The sequence below is a fragment of the Erythrolamprus reginae genome, chromosome Z (genome assembly GCF_031021105.1).
Source record: "Erythrolamprus reginae isolate rEryReg1 chromosome Z, rEryReg1.hap1, whole genome shotgun sequence".
Taxonomy (NCBI): Eukaryota; Metazoa; Chordata; class Lepidosauria; order Squamata; family Dipsadidae; genus Erythrolamprus; species Erythrolamprus reginae.
The window spans coordinates 130,287,980-130,306,187 of NC_091963.1; the positions used below are offsets into that span (position 1 = coordinate 130,287,980).

Genomic DNA, 18,208 nt, shown 5'->3' on the forward strand with positions numbered 1-18,208 from the left:
TCGCCTTTCGTAAGTTCCTTAAAACTCACCTCTGTCGTCAGGCATGGGGGAACTGAGATATCCTTTCCCCCTAGGCCTATACAATTTATACACTGTATGTTTGTGTGTGTGCTTGTTTGGTTTCTAATAAGGGTTTTTTAGTTATTTTAAATATTAGATTTGTTATATGCTGTTTTTATTATTTTTGTTAGCCGCCCCGAGTCTACGGTGAGGGGCAGCATACAAATCTAATAAATAAATAAACATTGGATTTGTATATGGTGTTTTATTGTTCTGAGCCGCTCCGAGTTCTCGGAGAGGGACAGCATACAAATCTAATAAATTATTATTATTATTATTATTATTATTATTATTATTATTATTATTACATTAATTGTCCCATGCCTGGCGACATAGATAGGTCTTCAAGGTCTTGCAGAAGGCGAGGAGGGTGGGGGCAGTCTGAATCTCCGGGGGGATTTGATTCCAGAGGGTTGGGGCCACCACAGAGAAGGCTCTTCCCCTAGGCCCCGTCTGATGACATTGTTTAGTCGATGGGACCCGGAGAAGGCCAACTCTGTGGGACTCTGTGAAATCCTGTCCCCTTGCATGCGTTTGCTTCCTGCGCATGTGCAGAAACAAAATCATGCTGGGACATGCTCACATGCACACACAAGTTAACTGAGGCTGCGCGCACAGCACACTGGTAGTAGCAATCATAGGAACTCGCTCCTAGTTCATTCCAATAGGTTGGAAAAAAACAAACTAATATAAACATTCACGAGGTAAGAGAATGGGACTTACATGGCAGAACGTTGCTATAGCGATTCTTAGCCTGATTTTCTTGCTGCTGGGCTACAGTCTGGAGCTGGTCGGTTCCTGTGTCCTGCAGTTGCTGTTATGTAGGCAAGGAAAGAGGAAATATTGACTCAGTAAAGCAGAGCACAGAGGGCTCCCAACATAAGACAAAGCGAAACAATAGGGAAAATAAGCTGTCGAGCAAGAGTGTTACTATATTAGCAATTGTCTTCCTTAAAATAACAGAATAACAGAGTTTCTGTTTGTTGTTTATCTATCTATCTATCTATCTATCTATCTATCTATCTATCTATCCATCTATCATCTATCTATCTATCTATCTATCTATCCATCTATCCATCTATCCATCTATCATCTATCTATCTATCTATCTATCTATCTATCTATCTATCTATCTATCTATCTATCTAATCTGTTATCTATCTATCTATCTAATCTATCTATCTATCATCTATCTATCTATCTATCTATCTTATCTATCTATCTATCTATCTATCTAATCTATTATCTATCTATCTATCTATCTAATCTAATCTATCTATCATCTATCTGTCTATCTATCTATCTATCTATCTTATCTATCTATCTATCTATCATCTATCTATCTATATCTATCTATCTAATCTAATCTAATCTATCCATCCATCCATCCATCCATCCATCCATCCATCCATCCATCCATCCATCCATCTATCTATCTATCTATCTATCTATCTATCTATCTATTAGATTTGTATGCCGCCCTACTCCGAAAACTCGGGGCGGCTCACAAGATTGCAAAAAACAGCCCAACAACAAATCTAATTCATTAAACATTTCTACTAAAATCCCATATATATTAAAACCAGTCAGCCAATAATCAGAGTTGGGAGGGACCTTGGGGGTCTTCTAGTCCAACCCCCTGCTGAGGCAGGAGACCCTATATCCGTGATGGTGAACCTATGGCACACGTGACACATGTGGCCCCTGGAGCCATATCTGCTGGCATGGGAGCCGTTGCCCTAGCTCAGCTCCAGTGCATAAGTGTGCGCTGGCTAGCTGATTTTTTTTGCTCACATGGAAGCTCTGGGAGGGCTGTTTCTTGCTTCCAGAGGGTCAGGGAAGGCTGTTTTCACCCTCCCCATGCTCCAGAGAAGCCTCTTGAGCCTGTGGAGGGCGCAAAACGGGTCTACCGGGTGCACCAGAAATCATGAAATGCAGCAGCAGGGGATCATGTGCAGGGGGCAGGGCAGCGCATGGGGGCCACAGGCACAGGGGGCATCGGGCATGAATTATGGGTGTGGGCATGTTCCTGTGTGCCTGCGATAGCACGTGTGCATTTTTGGCACCTGAGGAACAAAAGGTTTGCCATCATTGCCCTGTATACTTATTTCATAAGTGATTGTCCAGTCCCTTCTTAAAAGCCTCAACTATTGCAGCATTCATAACTTCTGGAGACAAGTTGTTCCACTGGTTGATTGTTCTTAAGGTCAGGAAGTGTCTTCTTAGTTCTAGCTTTCTTCTTTCTCTGTTCAGTTTCCATCCATGGCTTCTGGTTTTGCCTTCAGGTGCTTTGAAAAATAGGTTGACCCTCTCTACTTTGTGACAGCCCTCAAATATTGGAACACTGCTATCACGACACCATTAATTCCTCTTTTCAGTAGACTAGACCTAACCAATTCCTGCAAACGTTCTTTATATGTTTTAGCCTCAAGCCTTCTAAATGTTTTTTGTTGCTGTGTTTCTGCACTTTTCCCAGAGTCTCAACATCCTTTTCAAAATTGGATGCAGTATGTACTGTAAGTGGGGACTTACAAGGCATTATAAAGCAGTATTTCGTGATCTTGATTTTATTCCTGCCTTCACTCCTTTTTTCCGATGTGTCTATTCTGTTTGTTTCAACACCTACCCTCAAAACGTAACTGTAGAGCGCTGCACACCAGGACAACTAGACATAAGAACGACTACTTCAGCTTCAACCGCAACAACACAAGAGCACACAACAGATTCAAACTTAATATTAACCGCTCCAAACTTGACTGTAAAAAATATGACTTTAACAATCGAGTTGTCGAAGCGTGGAACTCATTACCGGACTCGATAGTGTCAACTCCCAACCCCCAACACTTCTCCCTTAGACTCTCCACGATTGACCTCTCCAGGTTCCTAAGAGGCCAGTAAGGGGCGTACATAAGTGCACTGATGTGCCTATCATCCCCTGTCCAATTGTCTTTCCTTATCTCATATGTCATATATATTCTCTCCTTATCTATATCTATATATCTATATCTATATCTATATATATTCTCTCCTTATCTCTTATATCATATATACTCTCTCCCTCCCATCTACTTCTCTTCTTTTTACCTTCTATCGTCATATATATTACTTAATGTCTATTCTCTTCCATATGTATTGTATATTGGACAAAGAATAAAAAAATAAAAAAATAAAATAAGAACAGTTTTTACCTAACATCATTGCTCTGCTAAACAAATAATTCCCTCACCACTGTCAAACTATTCACCTGAAGAAAAAAAGGAGTTGGGGGTTTTAAAATCTGTTAAGTGAAGCCAGATTGATAATTAACGTCTGGGATCCATCATTCATACCAAGGAAATGTTTGCCTGGTGCCAGACAAGCAATGCATTTCAGCAGAAAAAGTTATACAAGAATAAAACACACTACAGAGGACCACTAAGCTACGATGTTGTTGCCAAATCTTTCCCATGGCAGCCACAAGATGAGTGGGCTTAAACTGCCAGAAATCCAGTAAGCAAAGCAATTGCTGAGGATTCCGGAAGTCCCTAAATTTGAACAATGCTGGGAGAAAGCTGATTGCCCTGTGTTGCTTGGTATTTGTTTATTTAAAATGTCAATCAATCAAGAGTACAATCAAGGGAGGGTTTTTTCCCCCTTTTTTCTTTTCTCTCCCCCTTTCTTTGTAAATAACGATGAATATGGGACTTATAAAATGTTAGATGCTGAGGATATATTTGGGAGTTTTGTCTCTTTTTCTTTGCAAAAGTTTAGCACTACTTATAATTTATTTATTTTATTTATTTATTCTTTGTCCAATATACAATACATATGGAAGGGAATAGACATTAAGTAATATATATATAAAGATAGTAAGTAAAAAAGAAGAGAAGTATATGAAAGGAAGAAAATATATATGATATATGAGATAAGGAAAGACAATTGGACAGGGGACGTTAGGCACACTAGTGCACTTATGTATGCTCCTTACTGGCCTCTTAGGAACCTGGAGAGGTCAATCATGGAGACTCTAAGGGAGAAATGTTGGGGGTTGGGAGTTGACACTATTGAGTCTGGTAATGAGTTCCATGCTTCAACAACTCGATTGTTAAAGTCATGTTTTTTACAGTCCAGTTTAGAGAGATGGATTTATGTGAGAGATGGATTTATGGGAGGGGAGGGGGAAGGTAGAAAGTAAAGAAACTCCTTAAAGCACATTAATGATATGGAAATTTGGCATATGTATCTGGTTGGATATTGGTATTGTTTTTTAGTATTGATTGATTGATTTGATTTGATTTATATGCCGCCCTTCTCAGAAAACTCGGAGAAAACTATGTTTTATCCTTAAAGTGGAGAAAAATAAAAAAAATTATATCCGATCAAGAGTAGAGCTGGAAGGGACCTTCAAGGTCTTCTAGTCAACCCCCTATACCAGTGATGGAGAACCTATGTCACATATGGCAGAAGTGGCATGCAAAGTCATATCTCTGGGCATGCCAGCCATCGCCTGTTGCTCTTCTGGGATCTGGTACGCCATCTGGTCTTCGTGCCGGAAACCGGAAGAGCAGCTTCCTGGCATACTGGCCAGCCAGCCTTTGCATGCACAGGAGCACTGGAAACTGCAAGAGCAGCTCCCAGGGCGCATGCATGCACAGGCCAGCTGATCTTCATGCATTCATGCGCATTAGAAACTGGAAGACCAGGGAAGCTAAGCTTTTGGTTTCCAGCACTCCTGATAGGGAGCTGCTTTTACAGTTCCTGGCACACACATGTTGTTGTTTCGGCACTGCCCTATACCTCTGATGGTGAACCTATGCTGTGCATGTCACATGCTTCGACTGCACATGTGCCAGCTTGTTTTCAGGCCTCTGCTGTGCATTATTATTGTTGTTGTTATTATTATTATTATTATTATTATTATTATTATTATTATTTTGTTAGATTTGTATGCCACCCCTCTCCGCAGACTCCGTATGTGTGGGGCATATGCGGGGGACACATGCATGTATGCATAGGGGGCAGGAGGAATGTGCAGGGGGCGTTTGCATTGCATTTGGGGCCTTGTGCAGCACCCCTGCCCCCAGTGAAGGGCTACCAAAATTTTTACGACCACACTGGGGGTGTGGCTTATACAGGACACCCTGCATTTTCTTTCAACATCATTCAGTGCAAATTGGGTGCTCTGGTGTGGAGCTCCATTTTTGCTACCCCACTGTGTCCCCCCTCATCTGGGCAGTAGCCCACCCCTGCTTGCACCCCATTTGGGGCCTGGAAGGCTTCCTATACCAATCTGAAGCCAAAAATAGGCAAGGGGGCTGGGATGCACATGGAGGGGGGGGGTCGCGCACCCATGCGGAGTGGCAGGGGGAGCATGGGGGTCATACATGCATGCATATGCGCCCTTTTGGCACACAATGACAAAAATGTTAGCCATCATTGACCTATACCAGGAGTAGGCAAAGTTGGCTCTTCTATGACTTGTGGACTTCAACTCCCAAAATTCCTGAGCCAGTCATTCTAGCTCAGGAATCCTGGGAGTTGAAGTCCACATATCATAGAAGAGCCAACTTTGCCTACCCTTGACCTTTACCATTTCAGATGAGTGACTGTTCAATCTCTTCTTAAAAACCTCCAGTGATGAAGCACCCACGACTTCTAATGGCAAGCTGTTCCATAGGCTAATTGTCCCCACTGTTAGGAAGTTTCTTCATAATTCCTGGTTGCTTCTCTCCTTGCTTTGTTTCGACTTGTTGTTTCTTTCCTGTCCTCTGATACTTGGGAAAATCAGCTGATTCCCTCCTATTTATGGCAACCTCTCCGATACTGGAATATCCAAAGAAGCCTCTTAAAGCTTCTGAGGTCTTAAGAAAACAAAAGCTATTATGCCAGAATTTTTAACAACCATCAAAAATGCAAAATGACTTTTTTCCAAACATCGTTCTTGCAGGGTATTATTTAACAAGATTTATCGAGATGACTAAAATGATATTATTATTATTTTTAAATCAAACAATTAGAATTACAGTATTGATAAAGGGGATATTTGCAATTGGCCGCTTATATCATAAACACGTCAGTCTTTTTCAGTTTGGAAACTTTTATACACATCAGGAACAAAGTTCCTAACAAATGGAAGAAAACATGGTGACATATTAATATTAAAAGGTGAATATGACACGGGATGTTTGAGTTATGGAACACACATTTTTACAAACGTATTTCAAGATATCTGGAGGAAAGGGATCGATTGGGCGAAAACAAACTGATGTTTACTTGTTCATTTCTGCAATGCATGCCTTGAATCCAATTGAAATAACTGGAAATTCAAGCTTGGCAGAAGCAAAATTGAAAACCTCAATAGCTTCTAAGAACAGTGGAGTGCAGTGATTGCAAGTTAATTTAAGAAGCATCAACAGCTCAGGTGCTAACACTTGGTATGCCTACTCCTTCTGCATAACTGATGTTTGTACTGTTGAGAACAATGTATTTATAGATATTTCACAAATGCGAAGAGAAACAAGAAATGGATAGGTGGTGATTTGCAAGCTGTCCCTCCCTGCAAGGAAAGCAGATAGCAAATCTCATTTGGAATATTGTGTTCAGTTCTGGAGACCTCTCCTCCAAAAAGATATTGATCAAATTGAACGGGTCCAAAGACGGCTACAAAAATGGTGGAAGGTCTTAAGCATAAAACGTATCAGGAAAGACTAAATGAACTCAATCTGTGTAGTCTGGAGGACAGAAGGGAAAGGGGGGACATGATCGAAACATTTAAATATGTTAAAGGGTTAAATAAGGTTCAGGGGGGAAGTGTTTTTAATAGGAAAGTGAACACAAGAACAAGGGGACACAATCTGAGGTTAGTTGGGAGAAAGATCAGAAGCAATAGGACAGAGGACGGAAGGCACTCTAGTGCAGTGTTTTTCAACCAGCGTGCCGTGGCACAATAGTGTGCCGCGAGACATGGTCAGGTGTGCCACGAAGCTCAGAGAGAAAGAAACCAAGAGAGAAAGAAAGACAGAAAGAAAGAAAGAGAGAAAGAAAGAAAGAGAGAGAAGAAAGAAAGAAAGAAAGAGAGAAAGAAAGAAAGAGAGAGAGAAAGAGAACAAGAGAGAAAGAAAGCAAGAGAGAGAGAAAGAGAACAAGAGAAAGAAAGAGAGAGAAAGTAAGCGAGAGAGAGAAAGCAAGAGAGAGAAAGAAAGCGAGAGAGAGAGAGAGGGAGGGAAGGAGAGAGAGAGAAAGACATAGAGGGACATATGGAGGGAGAGAGAAAGAGAGCAAAAAAGAGAGGAAGAAAGGAAGAAAAAGAAAGGGATGGAGAGAGAGAGAAAGAGGAAGGAAGGGAGAGAGAGGGAGGGAGGGAGAAAGAAATAGAGCGAAGGGGAGGAAGAGAGAGAGAGAATTTTTTTGTCCAAACTTTTTTTAGCTGCCCCCCCCGGCTCAATGTGCCCCAGGGTTTCGTAAATGTAAAAAATGTGCCGCAGCTCAAAAAAGGTTGAAAATTACTGCTCTAGTGCACTTGTACTCGCCCCTTACTGACCTCTTAGGAATCTGGATAGGTCAACCGTAGATAATCTAAGGGTAAAGTGTTGGGGGTTTGGGGATGACACTATGGAGTCCGGTAATGAGTGCCACGCTTCGACAACTTGGTTACTGAAGTCAGATTTTTTACAGTCAAGTTTGGAGCGGTTAATATTAAGTTTAAATCTGTTGTAATATTAAGTTTAAATCACATCTGGCCCACCGCTGTCTGTCACCGGCCGGCCCACTATCTCTGACCGGTCCGCGGAGAGCCGTTCCAGTGCGAGGATGAAAGAGCTCACCGCGTCTGCCGGGACTCTTCCGGTTCCTGCTTTCCTGATGAATCATGAGGAGGAGTCCCAGCAGTCGTGGTGAGCTCTTTCATCCTCGCACTGGAGCGGACCCCAACCTCCTACCGAGAACGGCCGAGCACAGAAACCACGCAAACACTCCAGCGCAGTGACTGTGGTGCACCGTGTTGCCGTAAAGCAAACAATTAGGGGTCTGGGTGTTTAAGTCAGGGTAGAACTGAGTTAATTATATTAGTCCGGCCCTCTAAAACCATCCCAATTTCTCATGCGGCCCCATGGCAAAATTAATTGCCCACCCCTGTGTTAGATCATACTGTTCTCGTGGGCCTCCTCTTGGCCATCCCACCCCCACCCTGGCATATCTCAGGACTTTCCCAAAATGCACAGTCATTCTTTTTGGGAAGTCTAGTCCAAAGTCTAGAGTCCAAAGACGGGCTACAAGAATGGTGGAAGGTCTTAAGCATAAAATGTATCAGGAAAGACTTAATGAACTCAATCTGTATAGTCTGGAGGACAGAAGGAAAAGGGGGGACATGATCGAAACATTTAAATATATTAAAGGGTTAAATAAGGTTCAGGAGGGAAGTGTTTTTAATAGGAAAGTGAACACAAGAAGAAGGGGACACAATCTGAAGTTAGTTGGGGGAAAGATCAAAAGCAACATGAGAAAATATTATTTTACTGAAAGAGTAGTAGATCCTTGGAACAAACTTCCAGCAGACGTGGTAGATAAATCCACAGTAACTGAATTTAAACATGCCTGGGATAAACATATATCCATCCTAAGATAAAATACAGAAAATAGTATAAGGGCAGACTAGATGGACCATGAGGTCTTTTTCTGCCATCAGACTTCTATGTTTCTATGTTTCTAGGAGTTGCAGGCTATATTCTCATGAGGAATGTCAGGTTAATAGTACTCCAGACAGTGTTTTCGTGCTGCTGCCTTGAGGGGGAACATAGAAATCTAAATCTGTTGTTCAAAGCCCAAAGGGGAAATTTAGATCTTGTGGAGATTCTCAGTCATCCAGTTCATAATTCTCTCAACTGTGCTTTTTCCTTCAAAAGGCAACCACAGCTTTTAACCTCTTGAAGAAGGAGGAGGAAGAGGAGGAGAGGAAGAAGAAGAAGAGGAGGAAGAGGAGTGTTCTGTCCAAGCGATGAGGCCTCCAAGAAATAGATCCACAAAAACAGCTTTGAAAAGATTTAGGCAGGTAATTCTAATAATTTAGTATCAGGTGGGTTTAACTGTATAAAATGTTATGCTCAAGCAAGAAATCCTACACCATTTCAGACAAATGGTTTTTCAAATCTCTTCTTAAAAACCTCCCTTGTTGGAGCACCCACAACTCCTGTCTTTCTACTGTTTAATTGTTCTCACTGCGAGGGAATTTCTTCTTAGTTCTAGATTTCTTCTCTCTGATTAATTTCCATCCATTGCTTCTTGCCCTGCCTTCAGGTTCTTTGGGGAATAGGTTACTTGTGGTCCCCTTACAATATTGGAACAGTGCAAAAACAACAATAATAGTCCAATTGCCTTTTGAAGCTGGGAAGAAAGAGCCAGGTTAGAGATTCTTTTATGGGACATCCCAGTGAATACTTGAAAAACATTATCAGAGCTCCTGCTCCCATTTGTCTGATTCCTGGGCTCTTGAAGTGTTGGACTCGGAACTTGACACCATATGCAAAGTGGAATATAACCAGAGGTGGGCTACTGCCCGGATGGGGGGGGGGAACCCAGTGGGGAAGTGAAAATGGAGCTCCACCCCAGAGCACCCAATTTGCACTGAAAGATGTTGAAAGAAAATGCATAAGCCCTACATGGCACAGGACCAGATTATCTCCGAGACCGCCTTCTGCCACACGAATCCCAGCGACCAGTGAGGTCCCATAGAGTTGGCCTCCTTAGGGTCCCATCGATCAAACAATGTCGGCTGGCGGGACCTAGGGGAAGAGCCTTCTCTGTGGGAGCCCCGGCCTTCTGGAATCAACTCCCCCCAGAGATTCGCATTGCCCCCACCCTCCTTGCTTTCCGAAAGAGCTTAAAAACTCATCTTTGCCACCAGGCTTGGGACTTTTAGATCTTCCCCCTGACCACTGAATGCTTTCAGTATGATTTCTGAATGTTTGGTTGATACATTTTTCTTTTAATTGTTGTTAAGCTGTAGTATTAATTGGATTTACATTATTGTTTTGTGTTTATATATCCTGTGAGCCGCCCCGAGTCCTCGGAGAGGGGCGGCATACAAATCTGATAAATAAATAAACAAACAAACAAACAAACAAACAAACAAACAAGCCCACACTGTGGTAGTAAAAGTTTTGGTAGCCCTTCACTGAGTATAACCAATGTAGACCAGAGTGGAACATACCATCCTCTTGTAGATACTTTGCACAATCATGCAGAATAATACGATGACTTGAAATGGAAAAATAGAGGGAGTCTCCCTTGGGCAACATTTTTCACTGCAGGGAGAACTATCACTGTGACATGACATTTTATTTTTCTTCCCTTCCGACAGAACATGCAAAGTCTTAGGACAAGAATTGAAATAGACAGGTTTTGTTGTTGTTGTTGTTGTTTTTTAAAGAGAAAATGGCAGGGGGAAAAAGCTCTAATGGTAAATATCACTGATTCAATGTCAGTGCACTTTATTTTTCTGATGTTTCACAATAACACAGCAGCGAGGAACAGAAATTGAATCATTTTTTTTTATATTGCATCTGCTTATATGCATTAGGAGACGTGGACAGGAGAGTGATAGCAGAGTTTGTCTGTTGGATGGTTTCTCCAGAAATGTTTGATGAAAAGGAATGTCTAATCCATTGAAACTCCTTTAGACAGTCACCCATATTCAAAGAGAAAGCTCAGTGGAGCAAAATCCTTGTTTCCCAGAATGCTTTTTCTGGAGGCAAACCAACAGCCCAAGAGCCTCTGACTGTCAATGCTGGAAATTGCTGGATTTTGGCCACTGTAGGCAGACTGGCTTCTAAGCTCTGCTTAGAGATACTGGCATTTGGAGGACGTATTTTTTTCTGTGCCTGTCATGTGTTTCTCTATTGAACTATGAACCCTGCCTACAACTTCCTACCTGGTATTCAACGGCGAAGCCAAAAGCGCTATCTGACAGCATCTCGTAGCAATGGCGCGGGAAAGCTGACACAGGAATTGCCCCGAGGACTCTATAACAGATAAGTAGTAGCATTAGCATTTAGATTTATATACCACTTCACAATACTTTACAGCCCTCTCTAAGTGGTTTACAGAGAGTGAACATATTTCCCCCAACAATCTGCGTCCTCATTTTACCGACGTTGGAAGGATGGAAGGCTAAGTCAACCTTGAGCCTACTGAGATTCGATCTGCCAAACTGCTGGCAGCCGGTGATCAGGAGAAGTAGCTTGCAGTACTGCACTCTAACCATTGCACCGCCGAGACTGTGTCTCAGTACTACTTGGGCCTACTACTCTGTCTAGTAGAGTAATTGGATCTTTTTATACCAAAGGTTGCAGGTCAGATGAAGTTACTCCAAGTAGTTTGGTGGGAATTCTTCTTCAAACCTATGACATGAAGGTTGCTACTTTTATGGTAAAGCTATAGTAACAGAATCTTGCAAGTCTGAACGGGCTCCTCCGCCCCACTTTTTCTTCATCTGGACTAAGGAGGGGCTTGTCTGAGACAATTTATAACCTTCATCATGTATTTTACTATGTGAATATAGATATATACCCACTAAAACCCTCATTGTGTATTGGACAAAATAAATAAATAAATAAAATTTGTTTTCATGGGCCAAGTTTAAGTTCCACCGGCAGAAATGAAGCTGTGTGCCCAGCTCCAGCTGACTACCCACCCTCCCATCCTCCTCCTCTTCCTCGGAAAGCGGCAGGGGGACCAGCCCTGGTAGGAGTTGCAGGGGGGCCATTTCCTCCTCAATCTTTTCTCAACAGCTGATTGACACCCATTCACATCGCTACCCAGCCTGATGTGGGGCGGGGTGTGACCCAGGAAGGAGAGCGCAGGAAACGCGAAGCAAATTGTCACCCCAGAGAGCGACACAGATGAGGTTGTAAGTTGAGGACTTAACAGTTTACTTGAACGATGATTGTTCAAGCCACTCCCATCTGGTCACATGGCTGGCAAGCCACTCCTACCCAGTCACATGACCATCAAGCCACACCCACAAAATAAGCCGCACCCACAGTGTGGCAGTAAAACATTTGGCTGCCCATTACTGCCTTAGTAGCAACTCTTCTCCTCTCCTTCAAGACCTTTCTTTCATTTCCCTATATCTGCCCTACATTGCATCTCTCCCTCCCTCCCTCCCTCTTACTCCCCCCCCCCTCTCTTTCTCCCTTCCGCTTCTAATCCTAATCATTGCCTAATCACTATGCTTAGCTTCTTTTTTTTAATAATATATTTTTATTGATTTTTAACAATAACAATAAAACATACACACAACATATAACAGTGCGCCCAGTGTTCTCAGTGCCCTCCACCCGACAACATTCATATCTCTTCACCAAAATGGGGGTGTATTTTGTATATACCATTTTAACTCAAGAGCAATATATCTATTTACATATTATAAAGTGATTCTAATTTATTCTCTATAGCTTAGTCTCAAATTCTACTGACAACGTATCCTCTTACCTTGTCCCATCGTCCCATCAGTTCCCGCAAATCCATTTCATTGGCTGAATTCATCCTCTTATCCATAATCACAAATTGAATGTGATCTACCATGTACCAATACCAATTTTGTATTGTCCATTTTGTCTCATCCTTCCAGCCTAGGACTATTACCGCCTGAGCGCTTTCCATCACTGCTTCTTTTATTTCTCTAAATTCCCCCATCTCGTTCCTTTTAAGTAATACCGTCATTTCCTTTGTAATTGTCCATTGTATGTTTAACATCCTATTAGTGTCCTCTTGCACTTTTCCCTCAAATGTTCTGCACTACCGGGCATTCCCAAAACATATGCATAAACACTCCCTTATCTTGACGCCCATGCCCATCACTATGCTTAGCTCCAAACAAGGTAATGTGATGCTACTCTTCTAAAAATCTTAAAATTTATTCTTACCTAGGTAAGGTCACGTCTGCACTCTGCTCCTCCGAGACACGATCTGTCCCTCTGAAAGCAAAGCAGGAACATTGGAAGTGACACTTGGGCAGCTTCTGCTAGGGATCCCACCCTTATCAGTACAAGGAATGCCGAACGGGAGAGTCCTGAATTGAAGTCAACAATGCAAGGCCCATTTCCAGAAACTCCAAAATTCAGTTGTCCATCCTTTTTTTGAGGGGGGGTATATACATTTTTTTTTATTTTTCACACCCTACAGAGATTACAGTTTACATACCTCAAATCACAATATAATACAACACAATATCAAATGCCAAATTAATAAATTTTTTTCTAATTATTTATCTAATTATTTCTGGTATATATCATTCATCCTGTGCTACCTTCTTTCCAAATGCTATCATCCGGATTTTAGATAAAGTTCTCCCCTTTCATTTATATTTAGAGTGCTATAGATATCTAGATTTCTCTTAGCTATTTGTTATTTTTCCTAACTGTGCCGTGCTTCAGTCCCTTTCTAGCGTTCTTAGAAAACACATTCCTATTTTCATTTGAAAAAAATCCTGACAGGGAAGAGGGGAGTTTGGCAGACAGCCCAGGAGGAGATCAATCATCTGTATCATCCCTGGATTCTGAACAAGAATGATTGACACGTCCATGCATGCATAGAGTGATGCATAGGAGACAACAACTGAAGGATTATTACAAGAGTAAATGAGGCCACCTGTGCTTGGGTGGGGCTGCTGTAATTAGTGCTACAGATAAAAGTGCAGCCTGGTGTGTTAGCCTCATGGCAGTTTATCTGATTCATTGTTTCGTCAAGGTTGTGGTTTTCTGCTGTTCAGGATTATGCGTGTGGACTCTCTGGACTTTAGAATTGGACTCAGTTTCCCAGTTATTGGGTGAGCAATTGGACTGCATTTCACCTGTGCCTTGTGTGTACCAGACAATCCCTTTGACATTTAAAAAGGGAGCTGTTTCTGTTTTTCTGTTGATAAAGACTTTTGGGTTTTCCTTTTATTGTGTGGTGTGTGTCTTCCTGGACTAATTACCCTGTAATTACGGGCAGTTGAAACACACCGGCAGAACACTCTCCAAGCTTGGTTGCTTTCTTACAGAGTTTTATTACCCAACTAGTTACCATCATCAGTACCAGCGGTGGTAGCTAGCTGCGGAAGTTACCTAGCTAAATATTGAAATGCCTGCAGTGCACAAAAGACACCCTCAGAGAGCACCAAGGACTCTATGCTTCAACCCGGAGCTACAAACATTCCCTAACATTGATGCTCATAACATCAAACATGCTTACCTCGGTCTCCTGAAATAAAAGCACAGGAAGCAAAGGATGACCAACAGGAGCAGCACCGCAAAGAAGGATCCAAGGATAGCCACTGAACACAGAAAGAAAAAATAAGATCTTTGGACAAACAATTGGGTCCAAAAATGTATGAAACAATTATTACCCTCCAAATGGAACGGTCTTCTTCAGAAACCATTACTTAAATTGCTGTGGTGCAACTGGACAACTAAGACATAATTTACGCTAAGATGGTCTTAGGTCTCACCTGTAGTATCGATGGAGCACTCCACAGTTTCTGAGACCGCATATTGGTTGTACCAAAATGTTTTTATTTTAATTTGATAGACTTTGACAGGCTGAAGTCCTTGAATCACCAGTGATTCACTGCAATTTGGCTCATTTTTCCAGACTTGATCTGACTCGAGAACCACAATTTTACTAACAGCGCTGGATGGACATGTCCAGGATAATTTCAGGCTCCAACTATCTTGCAAAGGGATGCATAGCAAATCACTTATTTGATCCGGCACTGTTCAAGCAAGAAGGAAAGAGAGTGAGTGTGTATGTGTGTGTGTGAGAGAGAGACGCCTTCTCACAACTTCACCAACTCATTCTATCAACTTTATCCCCCCCTGAGGGTCTAGTCGGGCAGGGGATTGGAGTCAGGGATGAACAATTCAAGGCTGGCAGGTAAAATAAAGGAAGATCTCAGGAGGTAGATGGAAATAAACTCCAGTGATGCTGTAGAGGAGAGAATTCTATGCCTCCTATCCCTGGCCCATCCACGGATGGCAAACCCTTCGATTGGGCTAAATTTAAATTCAACCAGCATTCTAGTTGCTTATGCTTAGGGAACAGATTAAGGTTTGAGGCCAGACCAGCAATGACATCTACTTACCTTCCCTACTGGTTCAAAAGGGTGCACTTTGTGTGCAAGTGCCTTGCTTGTGCCACTGTCATACGTGCTTTTTCACCCTCTGAGCATGTGCAAAAAACTTTTCACATCCGCAGAGGATTTTTTTTTTTTAAATGGTGATATCTGGGCAGGTGGGCAGAGCCTCATGTGGCCACCAGTGGTTTAGATAACTGGTAGTTATCTGAACCACTGGTAGCCACAGTGGTAGTTATCTGAGTCACTGGTGGCCACAGTGGTAGTTATCTGAACCACTGGTGGCCACAGTGGTAGTTATCTGAACCACTGGTGGCCACAGTGGTAGTTATCTGAGCCACTGGTGGTCACAGTGGTAGTTATCTGAACCACTGGTGGCCACAGTGGTAGTTATCTGAACCACTGGTGGCCACAGTGGTAGTTATCTGAGCCACTGGTGGCCACAGTGGTAGTTATCTGAGCCACTGGTGGCCACAGTGGTAGTTATCTGAACCACTGGTGGCCACAGTGGTAGTTATCTGAACCACTGGTGGCCACAGTGGTAGTTATCTGAGCCACTGGTGGTCACAGTTGTAGTAATCCGAACCACTGGTGGCTGCTACGGGTGCACCCAAACTGGGTTGAGCCAGTAGCATTTCACCCCTGGGCCAACTCTGGCCTCAGATTGTCATGAACAAAATCTAAAGCTGCCTGTACCGCTTTGGGCGTCTTCCATGTGCGCATATGCGTCCCAACATGTTTTTGCTTCTGTGCATGTGCAGAAAGCAAAATCTCACGAGGGGGATGTGCACATGTGAGATTTCAGTGATTTTTTTTGTTTCTGCACATGCGCGGAAGCAAAAAAATCTCTTCTGCATGCATGTCCCCTCATGAGATTTTGCTTCCTGTGCATGCATAGAAGCAAAACCACACACTGTCACATGCACACATGCACACAAGACACCCAAAGCTGTGCATGCAATGCACCAGTAGCAGCAGTAAGAGCAATCTGTCCTTGCTTTGAACGGTCACTAAATGAACTGTTGTAAGCTGGGGACTGGCTATAATGGGAGTAAAAATATAACCTGATGGCACATAAGGAATACATCATTCGTAGCCTAATTCTTTCCATAAATCTATTATTCATTGACAAAGAGTGGTTCCCCCCATTCTCCCATGAAGTACTTGTGGCTCCATGCTGATAAAGGCCAGTGCTGTCTCTGGACAGGGAAGTATTTCCAGCTGTGCTGAAAAGGGTGAAGGTGTAATTGGTGCTGGGAGTGAGACTGTGCAGGGCCGCTTGTTCCAAAGTCTTGGGGAATGTCTCGCTTCCTCTGGCTTCTGAAGTGTTCCACTGGAGTCGGATGGCACTGAACAGCGAGTTCGGGTTCACCCAGGCAAAATGAGCTGTGGTTTGATTGATCATCTGGATGCGGAAGTTTGTTGGGGGCAGTGGGGCTGAAAGAGAGAGGTAGAGTATTAGACAGCAACCCCAGAAAGCAACCAGCCCGATTTTGTTTGAGAAGCAGTTTGCTTTAGTGCAGTCCTTCTCAAATAGTGAGGCACGGAGCGATGCCAGGGGGGGCGTGTGACCCTGGCAATGTGAGGTTTTTTGCCACTAGGAGGAGAGGGTTTTTGCATCGAACAATAGCACACAGCACAGAGCAGGAAATATGAAGTATAGATAACAAACCCTTAAGAGACACCACGGAAAAATGTTTAACAGGGATGAAAAGAAAGGAGGAGAGAGACGGAGATCAAGAGACAAATGTAAGTCTCTCGAAAGCTAAGATGAGGAAATATGATGAAGGGTGTATAGTGCTTGGCTTCACAATGACTACAGTGAGAGATGAGGAAAGACCGATATATTTACTGTGTCTAAAATGTTGACAGCAGACAGCATGAAGCAAAATAAATTAAGGCATCACTTAAATACATTACCCTTGTGTTTGTGAAAAAAACTTGAGTTTTTTTAGTGAAAACATGCCAAATATTGCAAACAATCATCCCAGCGGAGAGATGAAGAGGCACAAAATGTTTGTTTCTTCCTGGGGGGGGGGGGGGGACAGGTAACAAAAAATAATTGAAAAACACTGCTTTAATGGTTAAACCACCAGGCTAAAAACCAGGAGACTGAGAGTTCTAGTTCCGCCTTAGGCCTGAAAACTGATTGGGTAGCTTTGGGCCAATCACCAGGAGACTGTCAGTTCTAATCCCGCCTTAGACATGAAAGCTGAGTGGGTGATTTGGGCCAATCATCAGAAGACTGTTAGTTCTAATCCCTCCTTAGGCGTGAAAGCTGAGTGGGTGACTTGGGCCAATCACCAAGAGACTATCAATTCTAATCCCACTTTAGGCATGAAATCCATCTGTGACTTTGTACTAGTCACTGTCTTTCAGCGCAATGTATCTGACATGGTTGTTGGGGCCGGGGGGGGGGGGGAGAGAAGGAGGAGTATAAGTTACGTCTGCCATTTTGAATTATTTATAAAAATAAGAAAGGCAGGATTTTAAACATTATAAAAATGAAGGAATGAATTAAAATATAAAAGAGAAGAGTTCTCTTTTAAAGACGTCTTTGGTTTCCTGCAATCTTTATACATAAGAAGACATTATTTCCAACCCCTGGTTCCACAGGCAGGGGAGAACGGCAGTTGCATCTGATACAACTGAGGAGAAGGCCTGTTGATAGGAAGAACTTGGAAATCAGAAGCAAACCTGCGTTGAAGGATGAGAAGCCTCCAGAATTCCTTCATTTGTTGCACTGACATCTTGCCTGTTTTGTGTGGCCCTTGAGCATCACAACAACCCTGGGGGCCGGGGGAGGGCAGAGGGAGTGAAGGATGTTCTGTTGGGCTCTCTGGTAGACTCCTCCCAAAAATTCACAGGTACAAATTTCAGACACACCCACGTTTTAAAATTCAAAACAATGTTCTTTATAATGAAAATTACCTTAACCTAAGCTCTCTTTTGGTATAGCAAAGAGCACTCGTCTCCAAACAAACTGGTAATTTGTACAAGTCCCTTATCAGTTCTGTGATACTTAGCTTGCAGCTATGAGGCAATTCACAGTCCTTCTTC

At 42.7% G+C, this 18,208-nt stretch overlaps 1 protein-coding gene across 5 annotated transcripts in view; it reads right to left on the minus strand.

The window, feature by feature from the left end:
• PTPRH (protein tyrosine phosphatase receptor type H) overlaps positions 1-18,208 on the minus strand; it is a 91,925-nt gene that overhangs the window by 20,328 nt on the left and 53,389 nt on the right. For all 5 annotated transcript variants that reach the window (XM_070730080.1, XM_070730081.1, XM_070730083.1 and 2 more), the window contains 6 exons: positions 16,313-16,585; positions 14,525-14,788; positions 14,269-14,350; positions 12,960-13,010; positions 10,964-11,054; positions 784-874 (listed from right to left, as the gene is read on the minus strand). In XM_070730080.1, the coding sequence (XP_070586181.1) occupies positions 784-874; positions 10,964-11,054; positions 12,960-13,010; positions 14,269-14,350; positions 14,525-14,788; positions 16,313-16,585 (852 nt within the window). The remainder of the gene's footprint in view (positions 1-783; positions 875-10,963; positions 11,055-12,959; positions 13,011-14,268; positions 14,351-14,524; positions 14,789-16,312; positions 16,586-18,208) is intronic.